This window comes from Gymnoscopelus microlampas (assembly GCF_963454915.1).
Source record: "Gymnoscopelus microlampas genome assembly, chromosome: 4".
Classification (NCBI taxonomy): domain Eukaryota; kingdom Metazoa; phylum Chordata; class Actinopteri; order Myctophiformes; family Myctophidae; genus Gymnoscopelus; species Gymnoscopelus microlampas.
In genome coordinates this window covers 33,427,415-33,445,657 of record NC_139941.1, presented here as the reverse complement: position 1 = coordinate 33,445,657, position 18,243 = coordinate 33,427,415, and the positions used below count along the sequence as shown (strand labels likewise).

Here is an 18,243-nt window from a genome sequence, read left to right as displayed (position 1 = left end):
GAAATCCTTAGTGTCAGCATCTTTGACAAGGTGTGGAAAAAACGCTGCTCGGTTAGGCGAGCTAAGCACATATACCATCCAGACTTCTTGAAGGAAAGGAAGTCTGTTGTTAAAACTTGATTCATACACACTTGCTGCCTGTTATGCGCAAGAAGTCATTTCAGCATGTGCATGTCTGTGGTATAACATAGGGTAGCACAAACTAGTGCTTGCTTTTCAGCATTTGTCTTACTTTTGCTAAATATTATGTTAACGTTTTGAAGCCATGAGAATTGTCTGCTATCTAAAGCCATCTGCTGTCTGAATGAAGTATGCTCTGCAGTCTGCAGTAGCCTGTTGCATGTGAAATATTCTGTGTCCATGCAAAATATCAGCTTTCCTGATTTAATTGTGTTGTCATTGTAAATTAATTTCATGAACCTCATAATAAATGGATGAGTGGCAAATAATACAACCTTTGTAGAAAGCTGTATGGTTCCTCTAATGAGCATTTCAGCTGCATTCTTCCAGCATGTTAAATCGGATTTATGATTCAGCAAAAAAGTGTAGAGCGAAAATAAGGTGTTGTGTATGTGTCTCGAATCGTTAGGTTGCTCTTTTTTTCCCTTGTTATTTATTTTAGGAGCACAACAAAGGGAATGCAATCAACTCTCCCTTATGGCACAGAACATCAAACGTCAAAGTGTAATTTCCACAAGTTGTTGACCATGCTTTTAACTAACCTGTATAGTGTATATCTCATGTAAGATCAAAGGGTAAAGAAAAACATAAAAACTTTTACAGCGGATTCCATACCACAATTCGGCTTCAGCACATTTTTCCTGCAGACCATTACTTTAAAAGGAAACAGCATGTCTCATGGAACAGGAAAATGTCCAAGTACCAACCTCAGGTGTAGGGGAGACTTGAGCTATACTCATATAAATCCCACACCGCTTGCTGGAAGTGCGGTCCGAGAATGCTGATCTGCCAGTTTGTGAATAGCAGGGAGGAAGTTATTGGACTCACTGTGCTCACAGGAACCCCTGCAGATGGTCACACTGTTCACCAGTATTAATCTGTCAGCTCAGGATGTGGTCTGGCGTGGAAGAGAGAGAGGTGTGTGTGTGTGTGTGTGTGTGTGTGTGTGTGTGTGTGTGTGTGTGTGTGTGTGTGTGTGTGTGTGTGTGTGTGGCGGCGGCGTGTGTGTGGCGGCATGCACGCGCAAGCATGCGTGCATGAGTATGTGACGTGTGTCTGTGCATGCATGTGCGCGCACGTGTGTGTGTGTGTGTGTGTGTGTGTGTGTGTGTGTGTTTGTGTCTACACACCATGCAGGTGTTGCCTGCTGTTCGTAGCAGCCTGTCATGTGAAAAAAAAAAACTGGTCAAGAGGAATAAGCTACATAGCTTCAAGGTTAACCCCCCCCACCACCACCACCCAACCCCCCCCCCCCCCCTCCCGCCCGTAATTGTCACTGTCGGTCCTGAGAGGAATGGTCAAAAGAATGGCCTCCAATGTCATCCACAGAGTGTCTGCCTCCTCCAGTCTGAGAGAGAGAGAGGGGGGGGGGGGGATACAATGGGTTGCAGGCAGGCAGGTAGGCAGCAACAGTGTTATATATTGGAGGTGGTCTTTTGTTTGGGGCAACAGTGGAAGGTTAATTGCTTTTAGTGGGATACTATGACATTTCAATGCAGCAGAGGTCCCTGGTGTGTGTGTGTGTGTGTGTGTGTGTGTGTGTGGGGGCGTGTGTGTGTGCGTGCGTGTGTGTGTGTGTGTGTGTGTGTGTGTGTGCGCGTGTGTGTGTGTGCGTGTGTGTGAACGTGTGTGTGAACGTGTGTGTGCACACGCACATAATCTGTTCTGAACGGCAAGGGCAAACCAGAGAAGTCAGCTGCAGTAATAATGGGTGTTCTTTATTCAGCATGGATTCATTTGTGTTGAATTTGCTGATGTCATACATTGAGTACAGAATACAATTCTGTGTTAATTAATTTGACACTGAAAGTGTACAAATGCAACCAAATTAATATGTAAGGGTCCATTTGATTCACTTGGTACATTTGTACTCTCTGACTTACAAATGGATAAATGGTCACTGAGGATTTTACTGTGTACGTGCACACAGAGTACTAGTATCATATCGAAACGCTGGTGGCATAAAGGGATAAACGGTCTGTTTGATGATTAGGGAGACTGCCCCGTGCACCAATAGCCACAGGTTTGATTCGTGCAACAGTGTATAGAGGTGTCCTTGAAAAATGCACCAAACTATTTCAATAAAACAAAAAAACAAAACAAATCGGAGCCCACACTCCATTTATTAATAGAATTGCTGAAGTGCTGTTCTCATTGTTATTCCATTTCTTTTTTGTTTCATTGCAGGGCTCAAGGACAAGGACTTCGTCCCGCAGAGGGTTAGTTATCTACAGTAGACTCCCTTCTCCTACCAGCTGCTGCTTCACTATAGTCCCCCCCAGTATCAGGGTCCCACCATGGGGATTAAAGCTCTCCTCCTAGGCTGCATGACCGCAGCCCTGCTGTTCCAGCTCTCCTCCGCTGGCCTGGTCAAACGGATCATCCGCCACCGCAGGGAGACACTGGCACCATCCAAGACCCTGCAGGAAAACCTGACATTGCCCCATCCGGGCGAGCCTGTAGTGTTCAACCACGTCTACAACATAAACGTCCCCGCCAGCTCGCTCTGCTCCGTCGACCTGGACGCGCCAGACGCCCCCGGCCCCAACCCTGAGCTGAAGCACAGGAGCCCCTCGTTGGACATGCAGAACACGGACCCGCACCTAGAGCACACCATGGATGGCGAGAATCAGATCGTGTTCACCCACCGCATCAACATCCCCAAGCAGGCGTGTGCCTGTGACAACAGCCATTTGCCCGACATCAAGGACATCCTGAACCGTCTGGAGATGCTGGAGTCGGAGCTGTCCGGCCTGAGGGAGCAGTGTAGCAGTGGGACAGCATGCTGCGGAGCGCAAGTCACAGGTTAGCATGACTTGACGTGCATGGGAACAGTTTTGGTTCCTGCACTGCCCTACGATCCCATGACTGACCTATGAACTTCCATAATCATGTCTATTTTCATGCCAGCTATTATCTGGTGCATTGGTTCTCAAAGTGGGGTCCGGGGACCCCCAGGGGTAGATGGATAGGAACCAAATGGACCCTTATGGGTCTGTAACTCTGAGAGCGTACTGTACATATGGAACCAAATGGACCCGTTAGGGTCCATTTGGTTCCATTTGTACGCTCTCAGAGTTAAATTAACATTGATTTTACAATATGAATTGGGGTCCCAGAGATAGAGATGCCATTAAATGGGGTCCGTAGCCTAATGCATGTTAAACTGGGGGGTCCTTGAAATTAAAATGGTTGAGAATCACTGCTAGAGCCGTAAAAGTCTTCTCTTATGGGGGTCCCTGGCATATCTTTTTCAAATGGGGGTCCGCAGGCTAATAAGTGTCAATTTGGGGGTCCTTGACATGAAAAAGTTTGAGAACCACTGATCTGGTGTAAGGAATATTTTGATTCTGCAATATTTCTATTCTGGTTATTGTTAACTGTGAATTGATTAATTCAGCTCTGATGTTCAATTAATGTTATTCTATAGTTGGTGGGTGACTGATTTGCTATCACAATGTGCTTGTTTTAATAACGCATAGTTCCTTGCCTTCCCTCAGGTGAAGTGGCCACCAAGCCCTACTGTAACGGCCGAGGGAACTGGAGTGCTGAGACCTGCAGCTGTGTGTGTGAGCCTGGCTGGAAGGGCCCCAACTGCACAGAGCCTGAGTGCCCCAACGACTGCCAGGATCAGGGCCGCTGTGTGGATGGAAAGTGTGTTTGCTTCGAGGGTTTCGACGGGGACGACTGTGGTATTGAGCTGTGTATGCTAAACTGCGGCGATTACGGCCATTGCAGTGAGGGGAGCTGCCTCTGTGAAGATGGCTTCATCGGCGAGGACTGCTCCCAGACCAACTGCCTAAACAACTGCCTGGGCCGCGGTCGGTGTGTGGACGATGACTGCATATGCGACGAGCCCTGGACCGGCTTCGACTGCTCCGAACTAATCTGCCCTAATGACTGCTACGATCGAGGCCGCTGCGACAACGGAACCTGCTACTGCGAGGAGGGTTTCACAGGGGACGACTGTGGTGAGCTAACCTGCCCCGGAAACTGCAACAATCGCGGCATGTGTGTGAATGGGCAGTGCGTGTGCCATGCCGGCTACAGCGGCGAAGACTGCTCCAAGATCACCTGTCCTAGCAACTGTAATGAGAGGGGCCACTGCTTCAACGGGAGGTGCATCTGTGATCCGGGCTATGAGGGCGAGGACTGCTCCATCCTGTCTTGCCCCGATAACTGCAATGACAGGGGCCAGTGTGTCAATGGTCAGTGTGTGTGCGATGCGGGCTTCCAGGGCGATGACTGTGGAGAGCTCTCCTGCCTCAACAACTGCCTAAACCGTGGACGATGTGTCAACGGGCGATGCATCTGTGACAAGGGCTACGCCGGACAGGACTGCAGCATCAAGACCTGCCCCAAAGACTGCATGGGACGCGGGGAGTGCGTAGACGGCAAGTGCGTGTGCTTCGTTGGCTTCACGGGCAAGGACTGCGGGGAGCTCACCTGTCCCAATGACTGTCTGGACCGCGGGCGCTGCGTGAACGGACTGTGTGTGTGCGAAAAAGGTTTCGCCGGAGAAGACTGCAGCGAGAAGACGTGTCCCAACAATTGTCTGGAGAGGGGCTACTGTGTGGACGGGAAGTGCGTGTGCTTCGAAGGGTTCAGCGGAACAGATTGCTCCCTGCTGACCTGCCCAGGAGACTGCCTGAACCAGGGGCGTTGCGAGAATGGAGCGTGTGTGTGTGACGAGGGCTTCATTGGAGAGGATTGCTCAGATGGTAAGATGTGATAAGCTGAAATAATCAAGAAATAATAAATAAATGAAAATCATGAATTGTTATTCTTATAAAAGAAGAATTACGAATAAAAACTCTTACATGGCAAACAGCATGACAGCATAATATAAAAATGATTAGTATGGATTACAGATTATATATATGCTATGAATGAGTATCTACAATTGGAGACGAATTTGAGAAAAAAAGTGTTCTGCTTCACTGTGTAAAGTGAAGGCAATATGTAATATCACTTGTACTGTACACAGTGTACTGTACACTGGCAAACACAATCCTGGAGCATGTTCTGTTGATAGCACGTTTTACTTGACTGCACAGCATTTCAATGAATGCATAATGTCGCAGTCTAATGCAGATTTCAAAAGAAGACATATGGGTTTTGATTCAACAGTGGATTGATGAGTTGGTTTATATTATGTAACAAGTTTCCTGCTAAATCACTTAGCTAAATGTTCAAATATGTTCCGGAAACTACTGTTTTGGAAACCTGCCCTGCTCTGAGTGGAGGAATATTCTAAACACGCACGCACGCACGCACGCACGCACGCACGCACGCACGCACGCACGCACGCGCGCGCGCACACACACACACACACACACACACACACACACACACACACACACACACACACACACACACACACACACACACACACACACACACACACACACACACACACACACACACATGCAGACACACACACAAAATAGAGCTTTTCAGTTCTTTGTCTTTGTAATGAGGCTACTGGTGAGGAAACCATGCCAATGGAAATTCTTCTTAAGTTTTTCGTTTTTCATATAGTAATTCGGTATCTGTAATGCCAAATAGTCTTAGTGAAATAATATCAACAGGAACTCGCTCATCCTCTTTATTATGCCATATTTCATTTGATCTGAAATCTGTCTAGTTGAGATGAGCCCAGAGGCTGCTGGAGAACCATCCTTCCCTTCTATTACTGCCAAGCTATTCCCTTCATGCCTAAACCACATGATATTTCTGGGCTCACTGATGCCAAGGAATTTCACACACAAACATATCTAACTATTGGGTACTTGAAGACTACAAAATATAGGAATATCATATGAGCAAGAATGATGATTTGCCAAAAGCACCAGTCTTTTCCTGTGATAAAAATAAAAGGTGCCACACATAATGTATAATTGTATTACATTATTAGTCAATCATCGTATTAGTTCATATTTTGTTACAAGTTAAAGAAATATTTTTTTGTTTTAAGATAAGTTGACTCATTAAGATTGACTTTTTTTTTTATAGTTTGACATTCTCTCCCATACATATCCCCTAATATCCAACCTTCTCCAACAGTCTCACCACCCAAGGACTTGACTGTAGTGGAGGTCACCTCAGAGTCCGTGGACCTGTCCTGGGCGAATGAGATGACAGTGACAGAGTACCTAATCACCTACGTGCCCACGGCCCTTGGAGGGCTGGAGCTGGACATGCGTGTGCCTGGGGACCAGAAGTTAGCCACTATTCGGGAGCTGGAGCCTGGCATTGAGTACCTGATAAGTGTCTATGCCGTCCTCAACAATAAGAAGAGTGTTCCTGTTAGTGCCAGAGTGGCGACACGTAAGTCACAACTCTCGTGTGAATGTTGGCCATGTCAGTGTTTACCTTCTGGCAATCTGGGAACCAATTCGGTACCACCTCCTTTTTTGTCTAGAAACAGGAACTTGAATGTTTGGGGGCAGTTGGTGCTGACAGATTCTGCTGTTAGCCGAATCTGTCTTGAGAGATTAACCTTCTGGTAGAGCTGGATAACAGTGCCTTCTTAGAAAGTCTTTGTGTTTTTCTTGGCTTTACGTGTCCAGCATTTCAAATACAAAAGCAGTCTTTCTTCTCATGTACTCTTAAGCCTCTGGCAGCATAATAAAATATTATAATTAAAACATTACTGGTATTACCTTTTTGATAGACCTAGATCAGAGTGGCAAGGGACATTTAAAAAAAAATAACAGACATTATGTTCCCGTCCCTGTATAAGAAAAATTAGGATGAAAAATCTGTTAGGGTCCTGATTTTTTTTTGGCTCCATCAATAAATGTTTTGTCCTAAAGAAAACAATCAGACACAAGCTAATTTTGTCCCTGTCCCTCTCAGATCTACCTGAACCAGAGGGACTGAAGTTCAAGTCTGTGAGGGAGACCTCAGTGCAGGTGCAGTGGGACCCGCTGGACATCCCCTTTGATAGCTGGAACCTCATCTTCAGAAACACGGTGAGTCCAATCTATCCCATGATTCCTTGCGGGCTGCTAATGGCTCCTTTTTACCCGAACTCGGTGGAGGTAGCAGAATTGACTCACAGCCTATACCCACAGTCTATCATTAACCACATTTTCCTTTAGTAGAAACCTTACACGGCCCACTGCATACCCCACCACCCCCACCCAGCCTTGATAATTGCCTAATGTGCATATGCGTGGATTGGGGGGGGGGGCGGTATCCTGTGGAAAATAGCTTAGCGCAGCCAGCACGCAAAAGCAAAGCATTTGAAAAGCATTAAAGCAAAATGTTCTGTCTCTGTTGACAGTCTCGGTGGCCATATGGTACCAAATGATTATTGTTTTGTGAATTGTCTCCTTTTTTTTTGAGTTTTTGTATAACCGTTTGAGAAATGGCTCTAGTGGGACATAAAAGCACAAGCGACTTCCCCTGTCAGCGTGAAAGTCCAAACACCACCACTAAGGCTATTAAGTATGATTTGGCCGTCTCGTTCCCACACACCGCATATTCTGCAAGGACTGGCCTTTGTAGTGCACAATGACTGGTGGTGTTTTTCTTCTTTCTTGTTTTGGTATTGGTAGAAAGAGGAGAATGGAGAGATTCTGAACTCGCTAGGCCGTCCAGAGACCACCTTTGAGCAGTCTGGACTGGGACCGGGCCAGGAGTACGAGGTCAAACTGGAGGTAGTGAAGAACAAGAACCGAGGGCCCCCAGCCTCCAAGAACGTTGTCACGAGTGAGTTCTTTCATATTTAAAGTGACTCTTGAGGTGCAATTATACTGTCTGAGAGTTTCTCCAAGTTCATTGCAAATCCAGACTGATCTTCATCAGCATGCAGGTTTAAGGACTAAAACAACCCCTCTCTTCGTACTCCATTGCTGGATTAGCCTTGTCTTTTGTCCACTCATCAAAAAGTATATAATCACATTTCTGACTTTAATAGAAGAACATTACCCTTCGTACCAGTAAACATATGATATACCGGTATAGTGATATAGAGAGAGAATTGAAATATATGTGTACATAACACATGAACAAAAAGTAATTGAAAAAACAAGGAGCCCTCACACCTTAGAAGGACAATATCAGTCACCAGAACCAAGGACTTACATTTTCTGTGAAGCTTACATGGTTAAAATGTTGTTTTAAGTTTATCTAGGAAGGGGGCATGTCTGATAAAATGAGTATCGAATATCTAAATATTGAAGCAAGCAACTTAAAAACTGTCTTGCACACAAAAGCCTGAGTAGACACCAGGAGTGTTTTGAAGTGAAATATCTCAACTACAGTACTTGTAAATGTAACTGTAGTTAGTTACTTTACACCCCTGCCGATGCTGTAGGATTTGCAGAATCTTAACTGTATAGTAGCCTATAATTCCATGGGTATGAATGACAGATCCTGGAAAAGCGAATTAAGCTTTCATAATTCAATCAGCATTAGAAATAAACCATTTCATTTTTTCCATCCTTTCCAATGATGTCTTTGCACAATGAAACCGTTAAATACATGCTAAGTCTCACAAAATGTAAGCTTAACATAGGGGATCCATCAGTCCCCTACAACTCTAATCTGCATATTCATGGCACATTTGCAGTGGAATAAGCCTCAAAACCCCTCTAACGTCGTTCTGACATTATTCTGACCACTGGAGCTTGAGAGGATGTGATTTCCAGAAAATACATGCAGACTCTTCTGCTCTTCTGGAGCAAATGGTAGCTTAGAGTTTCATGTTAAATGTGAAAAACAGACATCATACCATGCAAAGCTTCATTGAACTCAGCATCCTTCTCAGCGCAATCCAATCTGAACATCACCGGCCCAATATTTTCTCTCTCTCTCTCTCTCTCTCTCTCTCTCTCTCTCGCTCGTGCACGCTCGTGCACGCTCGTGCACGCACGCACGCACGTACGTAATTGAACAGTGGTGCTGGTGGCATAAAAAAAGCATATACTGTAGATTCCTAACCCTACTGGTCATTTATGGGCAAAAGCATATCTCCGTCAATATGTCACTATAAAGCCTAATGGTGTGTAACAGTTAGGACGACTCCAGGCTGGGGATCAATATTTTTGAAAGGAGAAACGAGGGGTTGAAACTATACTTCAGCTGGCAACAATGGCCACCAGCTGCCAGCAGCCAGACTATTTTTAGGTTGCTCTGGGGCAGGTTACAAAACTGCTCCAGCTTGAGTTCGAGCTGCTGAGGCATGTGTTTTCTTTATGAAATACTGTAAGGCTATGTAGAACATTCCATAATGACCGAAACCTGAACTGGAAACAGTGTTATCTTTCTCCCCTACGAGAGTTTCAACAAATCGGAGTAATTTGATTCCAATATGTAGTAGGGAAATTTTGCCGTGCTCAGCACTAACTTTAGGAGATGGCTCCCAATCCAGTGCTTGGTCAAGCTCTCTCCTAGCTTATTTATGGTTTGAGAGTGCCCTACAACGTGCCAGAATAAACAGAAATATGCAAGGGAAAGCCATTATCGACCTGTCACGACCCTCGCTTATGAAACCCCTCGCTTATGAAACCCCTCTTCCTCTGCACAATTGGATGGTAAATTATTGTAATGCCGGAGGCCGGTAACACAACCTTTTATAGGTTGGGGTCTAAGTAGTCTCTCATGCCAGACAACTATTCCACAATCTTCAAATGCTAAAGCACCTCCTTAAAGCCACACACAGGAAGCTGTCATGTTTGTCATATTTTAAAATAACTGTAAAATATAATTTTGTATTTCCATTTCTGCTAAACAGCAAGCCGTATATGCTTCAACTAATGTGATTTACGCAACTACAAAGACGAAACGGAAGTGAGGAGGAGGCGGACAGCCACTTTACAATCTGCACATTTTCCGTGCTTGCGTTGCACAGACTGGAGGCATTTGTAAATGATGTGAACCAAAACAGTCTTGAGAGACTACGTTCTGTTGAACAACCTAAGCGTCATACTGTGTTCGTGACTTGTCTGTACTGTATTTGCATCCACTAAATGGTTCTAGTGCCAAGAAACAGAAACCTAATATAGAAACACATATTGTTGCTGTCTGACAGAAACATATATCCATATTTCATTGCTTTGTATCTCGACATGTCGCTTTAAAAACTAGTGAAAGTGGTTACGTCAATAACAATAAAAAGTATTCACACAAGCTTATGACTAAAACTACGGATCCATTAGGTTATTTCTTCCATTTCCTGAAAAGTTCCCAACAACAGCGACGATATAGCCTTCATGTACATGCATGTCAGCTAACTTTGGGTTGCAAGATTCATCATTCTCCATCTCACTCAGTCTGCCATCACTCAGACTTGTACCGTTAATGTTATACTATAGGATTTGCATGCTGAGGGACTGTGTGAAGTAAGATCCTCTCTTGCCCCCACTCACCTCCCATCCTCTATGCCCTCCACCTCGAGTGGGGGAGACGCCTTACAACCAACCAGGCAGTCATGCAATCAGCACTCAGGGAAAGCCATCCTCCCAGGAGAATGGTATCGCTACCCAAGAGTGACACACACAGTGGCAGCTTCCTTGGAAGACAAATCTGTGTTAAGCTCGAATGCAGATTTGTCCTTTTATCAGCCTTGTGCAGAAGGTTGACTTTTCAAAAGTTGCTTGCATGTGACAAATCAATTTCACTGCCAGAAAACATGAGAGCCCTTCATGGCACGGGGATTTGATCTGCAAATAGTTGGAATAACCTGCAGAAATACACCAGGGCTTTGGTATTTTTCAGCTCACAGTAGCACTGTGTTCCCAATTGACTATATATTGTAATATATTCATGCAGATTATTCAAAGGCCCAATCCTGAAGGGCTCCATTCCCACAGGGAATGAACCCTGTGAGATATTTATGCTATAATAACATCATACCCCAAATGGCACATTACATTTTTTGGAAAGGTTGCTGCTGCCCTTACAATAACTTGAGTGAGAATGAGTCAACAGGTGATTTAATTAATTACCAGACCTGCAACAAGAGAAGGGGGAACCAATTAGTGGTGTAGTTTGGTTGAAATGAATACCTATACAGTCCCGGCACAGGACGCTATATTGTTTTGGAGAACATGGATGACTGGGGAAGTGTGCAATGTTCTACAACAAATGCAGGACCTCACTGAGGCTTGTGTGGCGTGCCTGAGTGAGTCGCTAGGCAAGCGAGTGTCCACACAGAACAGCGGATAGCCCCACATTAAATGCCACAAGCCATAGTGTACATAATAGGTTATGACGTGAAGCAAAATAAACACTTCCTTCCCCCATCTCAGCCAAACACAGGCTGTCTCAAGTCTTCACAAGCCATCCTGGGAACAACTATATTGTGCATTGAACACTACTGTGCTAACAGCATGTTCTCCCAAATCTCCAGTGATTGATGCTCCCAGCCAGGTGGAGGTGCGGGACGTGACTGACAACACAGCTCTGGTGAACTGGTTCCAGCCTGTGGCACGGGTTGACGGGGTCCAGGTGTCCTACGGGCCCAGCTCGGACCCGGCCGACCGCAACGTGGTGGAGCTGCCCTCCACAGACACCCAGCATCACCTTGGAGGACTCAGCCCCGACACCGAGTACCAGGTGTCCCTGATGGCCACACGGGGAGAACAGACCAGCATCCCTGTATCTGAGACCTTCCTCACAGGTGAGGCCAATGTATTTAGAATGTCGTGTAAAACAAAAAAATAGCAGTCACTGGGTCATCAAAGCCAGGATTGGCCTTTTTCGTGGCAGCCATATTGACATAAATAGTTGTGTAATGTTACTTCCTTCACAGCAGAGTGGTGACAACACAATTAAAAAGTACATGATCATCACATCACTCAGTCAGTTCCTGGAAGTCCTCTGGAGGACCATTTGAATGCATTATACAGAGAGACAGAACTTGTGCTTAGTAGTAAATAAATGCATCGATTTACAATATTTATATGTAACACACCAACATTATGTATGTGGTTACATCAGTATGTCTTTAACATACAATGAGTTAATATTTGAGTCTGAACAGCTAATGTTACCTGCCTGGTTGACATATTTTAAGCCAACATTACCGTGTCAACTTGGTTAATGAGCGCATTGCGGTTGTTTATTGCTTAACGTCTTACGTTTTAAAAGTGCCCATCAAGCGGTCTGTTCGGCTGCAACTCTACTGCGGTGCTAGTGTTTACTGCTAACTTCCTGGAACTGAACAGAAGCTCCATGATCCGGAAAATGCGGCGAGAAAAAAATCCTTTGGATTCGCGGGTATCAAGGAAATTAATTAAGGTTGTGTTCCATTCAGGTCAAACAGTCCAAATTAAATTAGAAAAATTCAGAGAATAACAGATCTGCAGCGAGCGATGCTTGTAGATGAGTTATTTTCACTATTTGTGTATGAAGACGTATATAGGGCTTAAGTGATTAAGTATCGTTGTATATGTTTAATTTTTTTAAGCCTTCTGAGCCTGTATTCCATATGGCACAGTGAAGAGAGACAGGAAACACGGCAAGAGAGTAACGGAGTGATGCAACAAAATTGGTCCGGCTGGCCGGTTATCGAACTGGTGACTATGTCAGGCATTTGAGCCCATGTGGTACACGCCCTAACCACTCAGCTGTCGGTTCACCCTAAGTTTCATTGTCAACACCTGTGAAGGAAGTAACATTAAAAAGCTATTTATGTCAATAATGGCTGCTGTGAAAAAGGTCTAATGTGTGAAGATGGGCCGAGAGAACTATTCATTGTTTGACAACGTGCCATTCAAGACAGACAGCGGTTCGCTTGAGTGAGCTGAGGAGACTGTAATGAATGAGTGGATCTGATCACTAGGGAATAGGGAACAAGGTTTATTTTTTCATGTCCAGCAATCACAACTGCATCATTTGTCTTACATGAAAATGTTTGCCACAGTCGTTAACTCTTTATTGTTGACATAAAAGCAAACTCACACGCTGTGCGGTGTCTTAAGTGTGGTCTGTGTGTTGATTGGGGGTCTGGGCCCACACATACTTTACTGACGGCATGTGTGTTTATGGAGGAAGGTCCCCCGCTGTGTGTGTTTGTGTGTGTTCGCATCTGTCTGCCTTTATTTATCGACTGATGATTGACTGAGCACACTGGCTTTTTCCATACTGTGCTTCACTGCAACACATTATGTACAGTCAGCTTAAAGTCCTCACTGTACATTTATCTAAAGAGTGTACAAATGGGGCCCGGATGGCTGGCGTAACGGTCCGGGCGCCTCGCGGGTTCAAATTCCGATCCCGACAACCTTTGCTGCGTGTCATTCCCCGTCTCTCTCTCCCCATTTCCTGGCAGTCTACTGTATTCTATCCATAAAAAAGGCAGAAGAAGCCAAAAAACATATCGAAAAAAAATACACAAGGACAAATGGAACAGAGTGTACAATGGAACCAGAAGAACGGTCCATCGGTACACTCTCTGAGTTTTAACCTGTAGAGTGTGTGTGTGTGTGTGTGTGTGTGTGTGTGTGTGTGTGTGTGTGTGTGTGTGTGTGTGTGTGTGTGTGTGTGTGTGCGTGTGCGTGTGTTGTAGACCTGGATGCCCCCAGGGACCTGCAGACGGTGGACGTAACGGATGAGAGCATCACATTAGAGTGGAGGAACAGCCAGGCTCAGGTGGACAACTATCGCATCAAGTATGGACCCCTGTCTGGAGGGGACCATGGAGAGCTGCTGTTCCCCCCCGGAGCTGGGGACACCACCCAGGCCAAGATCTCTGGTAAAACACGCTCACACACACACACACACACACACACACACACACACACACACACACACACACACACACACACACACACGCCCGCACGCACACTTATACTGTAAAGTCCTCAGTGGTAATTCATCCATTTCTAACTCCAAGAGTGTACCTTTGTACACATGAACCATTTAAACCAGGGGTCTTCAACAGGGGGTCTGTGACCCCTAGGTGGTCCTCAGAGTTACTGCAGGGGGCTGCCAAATAAGTTTTGTGTGATGGAATCATTTTCTTTACATTTACCACTTGAACCCCTATTCTGAGTAGGACTTTAGCCAAAAATAGCCTAATAGCTATTTTCGGCAAAGAGGTTTGGTTTTGAGGGGAAAAAGAGCAGACCAAGTACAGAGTGAAAGTTTACTAAGTATTGAGGGTTTAAGTGGTTAAATGTCTGAAAATACACACTAACATGAATCAAACACTGTGTGCTGTCAAACAAGTCTTTGAAGCTATCTTTTATACAATATGTAGTGGGGGGGGGGGGTCCCTGCTTCATCTCTCTCTCAGCTTTATCCTTGGCCCACTTTTTCCCCCTCCAAATCTCTACACCCAAAATAGCAGATCTACAAGCTCACAACGTGTCGCAAAGTGTAGATCTGCTATTTTTGCTGAATTTTTGCCTATTATGACATGCCAAGAATACGGCAGAGTGTAGCAGAGTGCCTCTCAACCTCAGCCTGATGGCCTGAAAGTATAATATCTCCCCCAAGCTAAGGGGAATTCCCTTTGGCTTAGTGGTTAAGATGTTGGCTTTCCGCACGGGAGACCCGGGTTCGAATCTCGGCCGTTATATTGGTGCCGTGACCTGGATCGGGTATCCCCGTGGGAGGAGGTCAAAAGGGGGATGAGCGTAGCAGAGTGCCTCTCAATCTCAGCCTGATGGCCTGAAAGTCTAATATCTCCCCCAAGCTAAGGGGAATTCCCTTAGGCCAGTGGTTAAGATGTTGGCTTTCCAAGCGGGAGACCCAAGTTCGAATCCCGGGCGTTACAGATGCAAGGGTTCAAATGGTTAACCCTCTGGATTTTGCAGTGTGTACATTCTAACATGACTATGAATTTAGCTCCAAAGCTCTCACCATTTTTATGTTTTTTCATAAATTAAAACCCTATTTCATACTTTGTCTAATGACGGCAAAAGTAGCGAAAATACCCGATCTACAAGCTCATAACACTCGCAACAGGCTCACAATGCACAAATGGGAACATTTTTTTATATATTTTTTTACCTACCGTAAATAGGGAGGTCAGGTTGAAAGTGGTTCTGTCTGTCTGTCTGTCTGTCTGTCTGTCTGTCTGTCTGTCTGTCTGTCTGTCTGTCTGTCTGTCTGTCTGTCTGTTTGTCTGTTTGTCTGTCTGTGGGTTTTATAGATATTCAACCAATGTAAAGTGTTAACAAGAGTTTGTGACTAAATAATAACTACATTACAGATCTGGGGGGGTCACACACAAACCCCCCCCCTCCCCCAGATCTTAGCCAAACAAGAACAGGGAGCTCAATTTCACCTCCCTGTGCTCCTACCATTATTAAGTTTGTGCATTGAGATGGACGTGTTCTTTTTTGTGGTTTTCTTTTCTTTTCATACCATGTGTCATGTGGTAGGATTAATCCCTCTGGAAAAAAAAGGCAACAGTGCCTTTGTTTAGGCCCCTATTCTTTGTCCTTGGGAGGCCTGTCCCATGCAAATAAAATGTTTTTCCCATTCAGCTGACCCCCTCCCCCCCTCTGCTCGGTACACACCTCAGCGGTTCTTTCACACAGTTATTATCTGTAATTGCCTTCACGCTCATGATTTTATTGATAATGAGTTTCCTGGGCATTAAGGTGTAATTTCATGCTACAGGATTCGCTGCGTAGCGACCTCTGGGGGACTTAATAAACAAATTGGTGCATTCAGGCTAAGAAAGGCTTTAATTGTTTAGGCTAAGAGGACCCCGCCAAAAGCCTGTTGTATCATAGCAAAGCATGGTTTCTGGTCCGTGCCAAAGGGTACGGATCAGCAAATCCCAACCTGTCGGCCGGGGCCCACTGTTGGGCCTTGAGGATAGACACAAGATTTGAATGATAATATAACATTAATATTTAACCTCTTGAACCCCATATGGGTAACCAACTGGAGTCCCTGAAGGCTCAATACTAGTACCTTTTCTGTTATTGTAGAGAAAGCTTTCGCTTAAAATAGCCGATTGACAAGCTCACAACGCGACGCAACAATTCGGAACTTAAAATATACTGCGTTAGTTCCATTGATCCAAGCGGTAACACAAATCGATTGATTGATCATTAAAATGAACGTGCTCTGCAAATGCAAGTGGCCCACTTCAAGAGGGCCCTGATCCACAAAAGGTTGGGAACCACTGCTATAGATCTATGTATGCAAATGCAAGACTGGTGCTCAGCAGCAGCAGACAGGATGAACATAGAGCGTAATTAGCAACGGCAAAAGGCCTTGAGTAATCAAGGCATTTGAGTGCATGAGACAGAGCTATTAGCTGAAAGCAGCTGGCTGGTTTTGTGTTCCGCCCTGACGTGTCATTCTGAGTAATGTCCTCTGACTTCAAATGTTGCATTCATTTCCGACCCTCTAATGTATTATTTTCCTTCACAGGTCTGAGACCAGGTACAGAATATGGAATGGGTGTAACGGCGGTGAAAGATGAACGTGAGAGCCTGCCCGCCACCACCAACGCAGTGACCGGTGAGAACACTATCACTCACTGAACCCGTCTGCTGCAATGAAAACGAGAACACTTTGTATTCAAGTCAGAGAAGTCCTCTGTGTCAGTGGCTCTCAACTGGTTTCACAATGCGACACAAATGTTTCATTTGTCCCCAAAGTTAAATAACAAAGTATCAAAGTGACTCATGGTCTGTGACCCTCTCAGGACATTTCACAACTCACTAGCCGACTGAAAAACACTGCCCTCTGTACAGTCTGCATATAAGTCAATTTAGTTTGACAAGACCTTCCATAATGGATGTGTAGCCAGAGTAGGATTACATTAGTGTATGTTCTTGATAGTTTTACTCTATACTATGATGATGTTATCGATTAATCTTGATGTTTTGGGAAATCAATACTGTTTCACATCAACTCTACAGTAATGCAGTGACCATTGACCATTGAGTTGTGTACTCCTCTCCTCTCCTCAGCCCTGGATGCTCCCAGGGACCTGACCGTGGCAGAGGTGACAGAGACCACCATGCTGTTGGAGTGGAAGCGCCCGCTGGCAAAGATCGATATGTACAGACTAGTGTACGTGTCCGCCGATGGCCGCAAAGCAGAGGCCGTGGTCCCCGGTAGTTCTGAGAGTCACACCCTAAGGACCCTGCTGCCGGGCATGCTTTACACCATCACCATCACTGCCGAGAGGGGAAAGAGAACCAGTGCCCCCGCCACCATCTCTGCACCTACAGGTCAGTGTTGTTGTGGGGGTGGGGGGGCGGGGGGACTTGGTCGCTAGAATTACACAGCAATGCTGATGATCAGGTGCCATGTTAAGCCCGATTTATCTGTGTTGTATGAAGGCGTCATGGACCGAAAATAGCCCATCTATAAGCTCAATGCCACGTGGATGCGACGTGTTGTGAGCTTATACTGTAGATCTGCTATTTTGGTTCACAACGCCATTGCATGACGGAGCATACATTAGGCATTTAAGAAATGAAACTTTCAGCAGGCTGGTTCAGTCATCATCTCAGTAATGGGAAAAATGTCTTTCCACTTAGCGAGCTTCAAAGCAAGTGTTAACCTCAAGTGGTAATGTTAGACGTTTTTTCATTTTTATTGACCACACTTTGCTTCCATCTTCACTTATAGAGGTCAATGGAGAAAAACTAAATCAATGTCCTTTTCTTCAAAGCGAGAACACATTGCTTCAAAACAGTGCTTGTATTAACGATGCAGCAAAGATAAGATAAGCCTCCGTGTTTCATGTAGTATGAACTAAATGGGGTTTTTGGCAGGATATACTTTGTCCTCATAATGGTTATTTGTTGATATTCCATACAGGGTGCTGTAAAATGTGCGTGTGTTTCCGAGACACAGGGTCTTTTCAGAAAGAGCGTTGTAACCCCACTGTTTTCCATCAGCTTTTCAGATGGTGGTGGAGGGCTTCGGGACAAGTCCTCATTAAGTAGGCCTATAGGTTCATATTTTCTGTCTTGCAGTATGGCAGCCAAACCAAGGCTATGAATTGAATTCATTGTTCGCTTCTCTCTGTCAGTCTCTCTGTCCGCGTTTTCTCCCCCGCTGAAGATTTTCATTTGAAGCATGTGGGTTTATTTTACTTTTTCTTTCCTTCTTTTAACTGAAACAAGG

The 18,243-nt window shown here is 45.2% G+C and overlaps 1 protein-coding gene across 2 annotated transcripts in view; it reads left to right on the top strand.

Moving 5' to 3' along the window:
- tncb (tenascin Cb) overlaps positions 1–18,243 on the top strand; it is a 49,272-nt gene that overhangs the window by 12,642 nt on the left and 18,387 nt on the right. For both annotated transcript variants that reach the window (XM_084054238.1, XM_084054239.1), the window contains exons 2-10: positions 2,368–2,985; positions 3,681–4,901; positions 6,247–6,510; positions 7,042–7,157; positions 7,746–7,899; positions 11,543–11,812; positions 13,703–13,888; positions 16,531–16,620; positions 17,076–17,339. In XM_084054238.1, coding sequence (XP_083910364.1) covers positions 2,478–2,985; positions 3,681–4,901; positions 6,247–6,510; positions 7,042–7,157; positions 7,746–7,899; positions 11,543–11,812; positions 13,703–13,888; positions 16,531–16,620; positions 17,076–17,339 — 3,073 coding nt within the window. In that variant the 5' untranslated portion in view covers positions 2,368–2,477. The remainder of the gene's footprint in view (positions 1–2,367; positions 2,986–3,680; positions 4,902–6,246; positions 6,511–7,041; positions 7,158–7,745; positions 7,900–11,542; positions 11,813–13,702; positions 13,889–16,530; positions 16,621–17,075; positions 17,340–18,243) is intronic.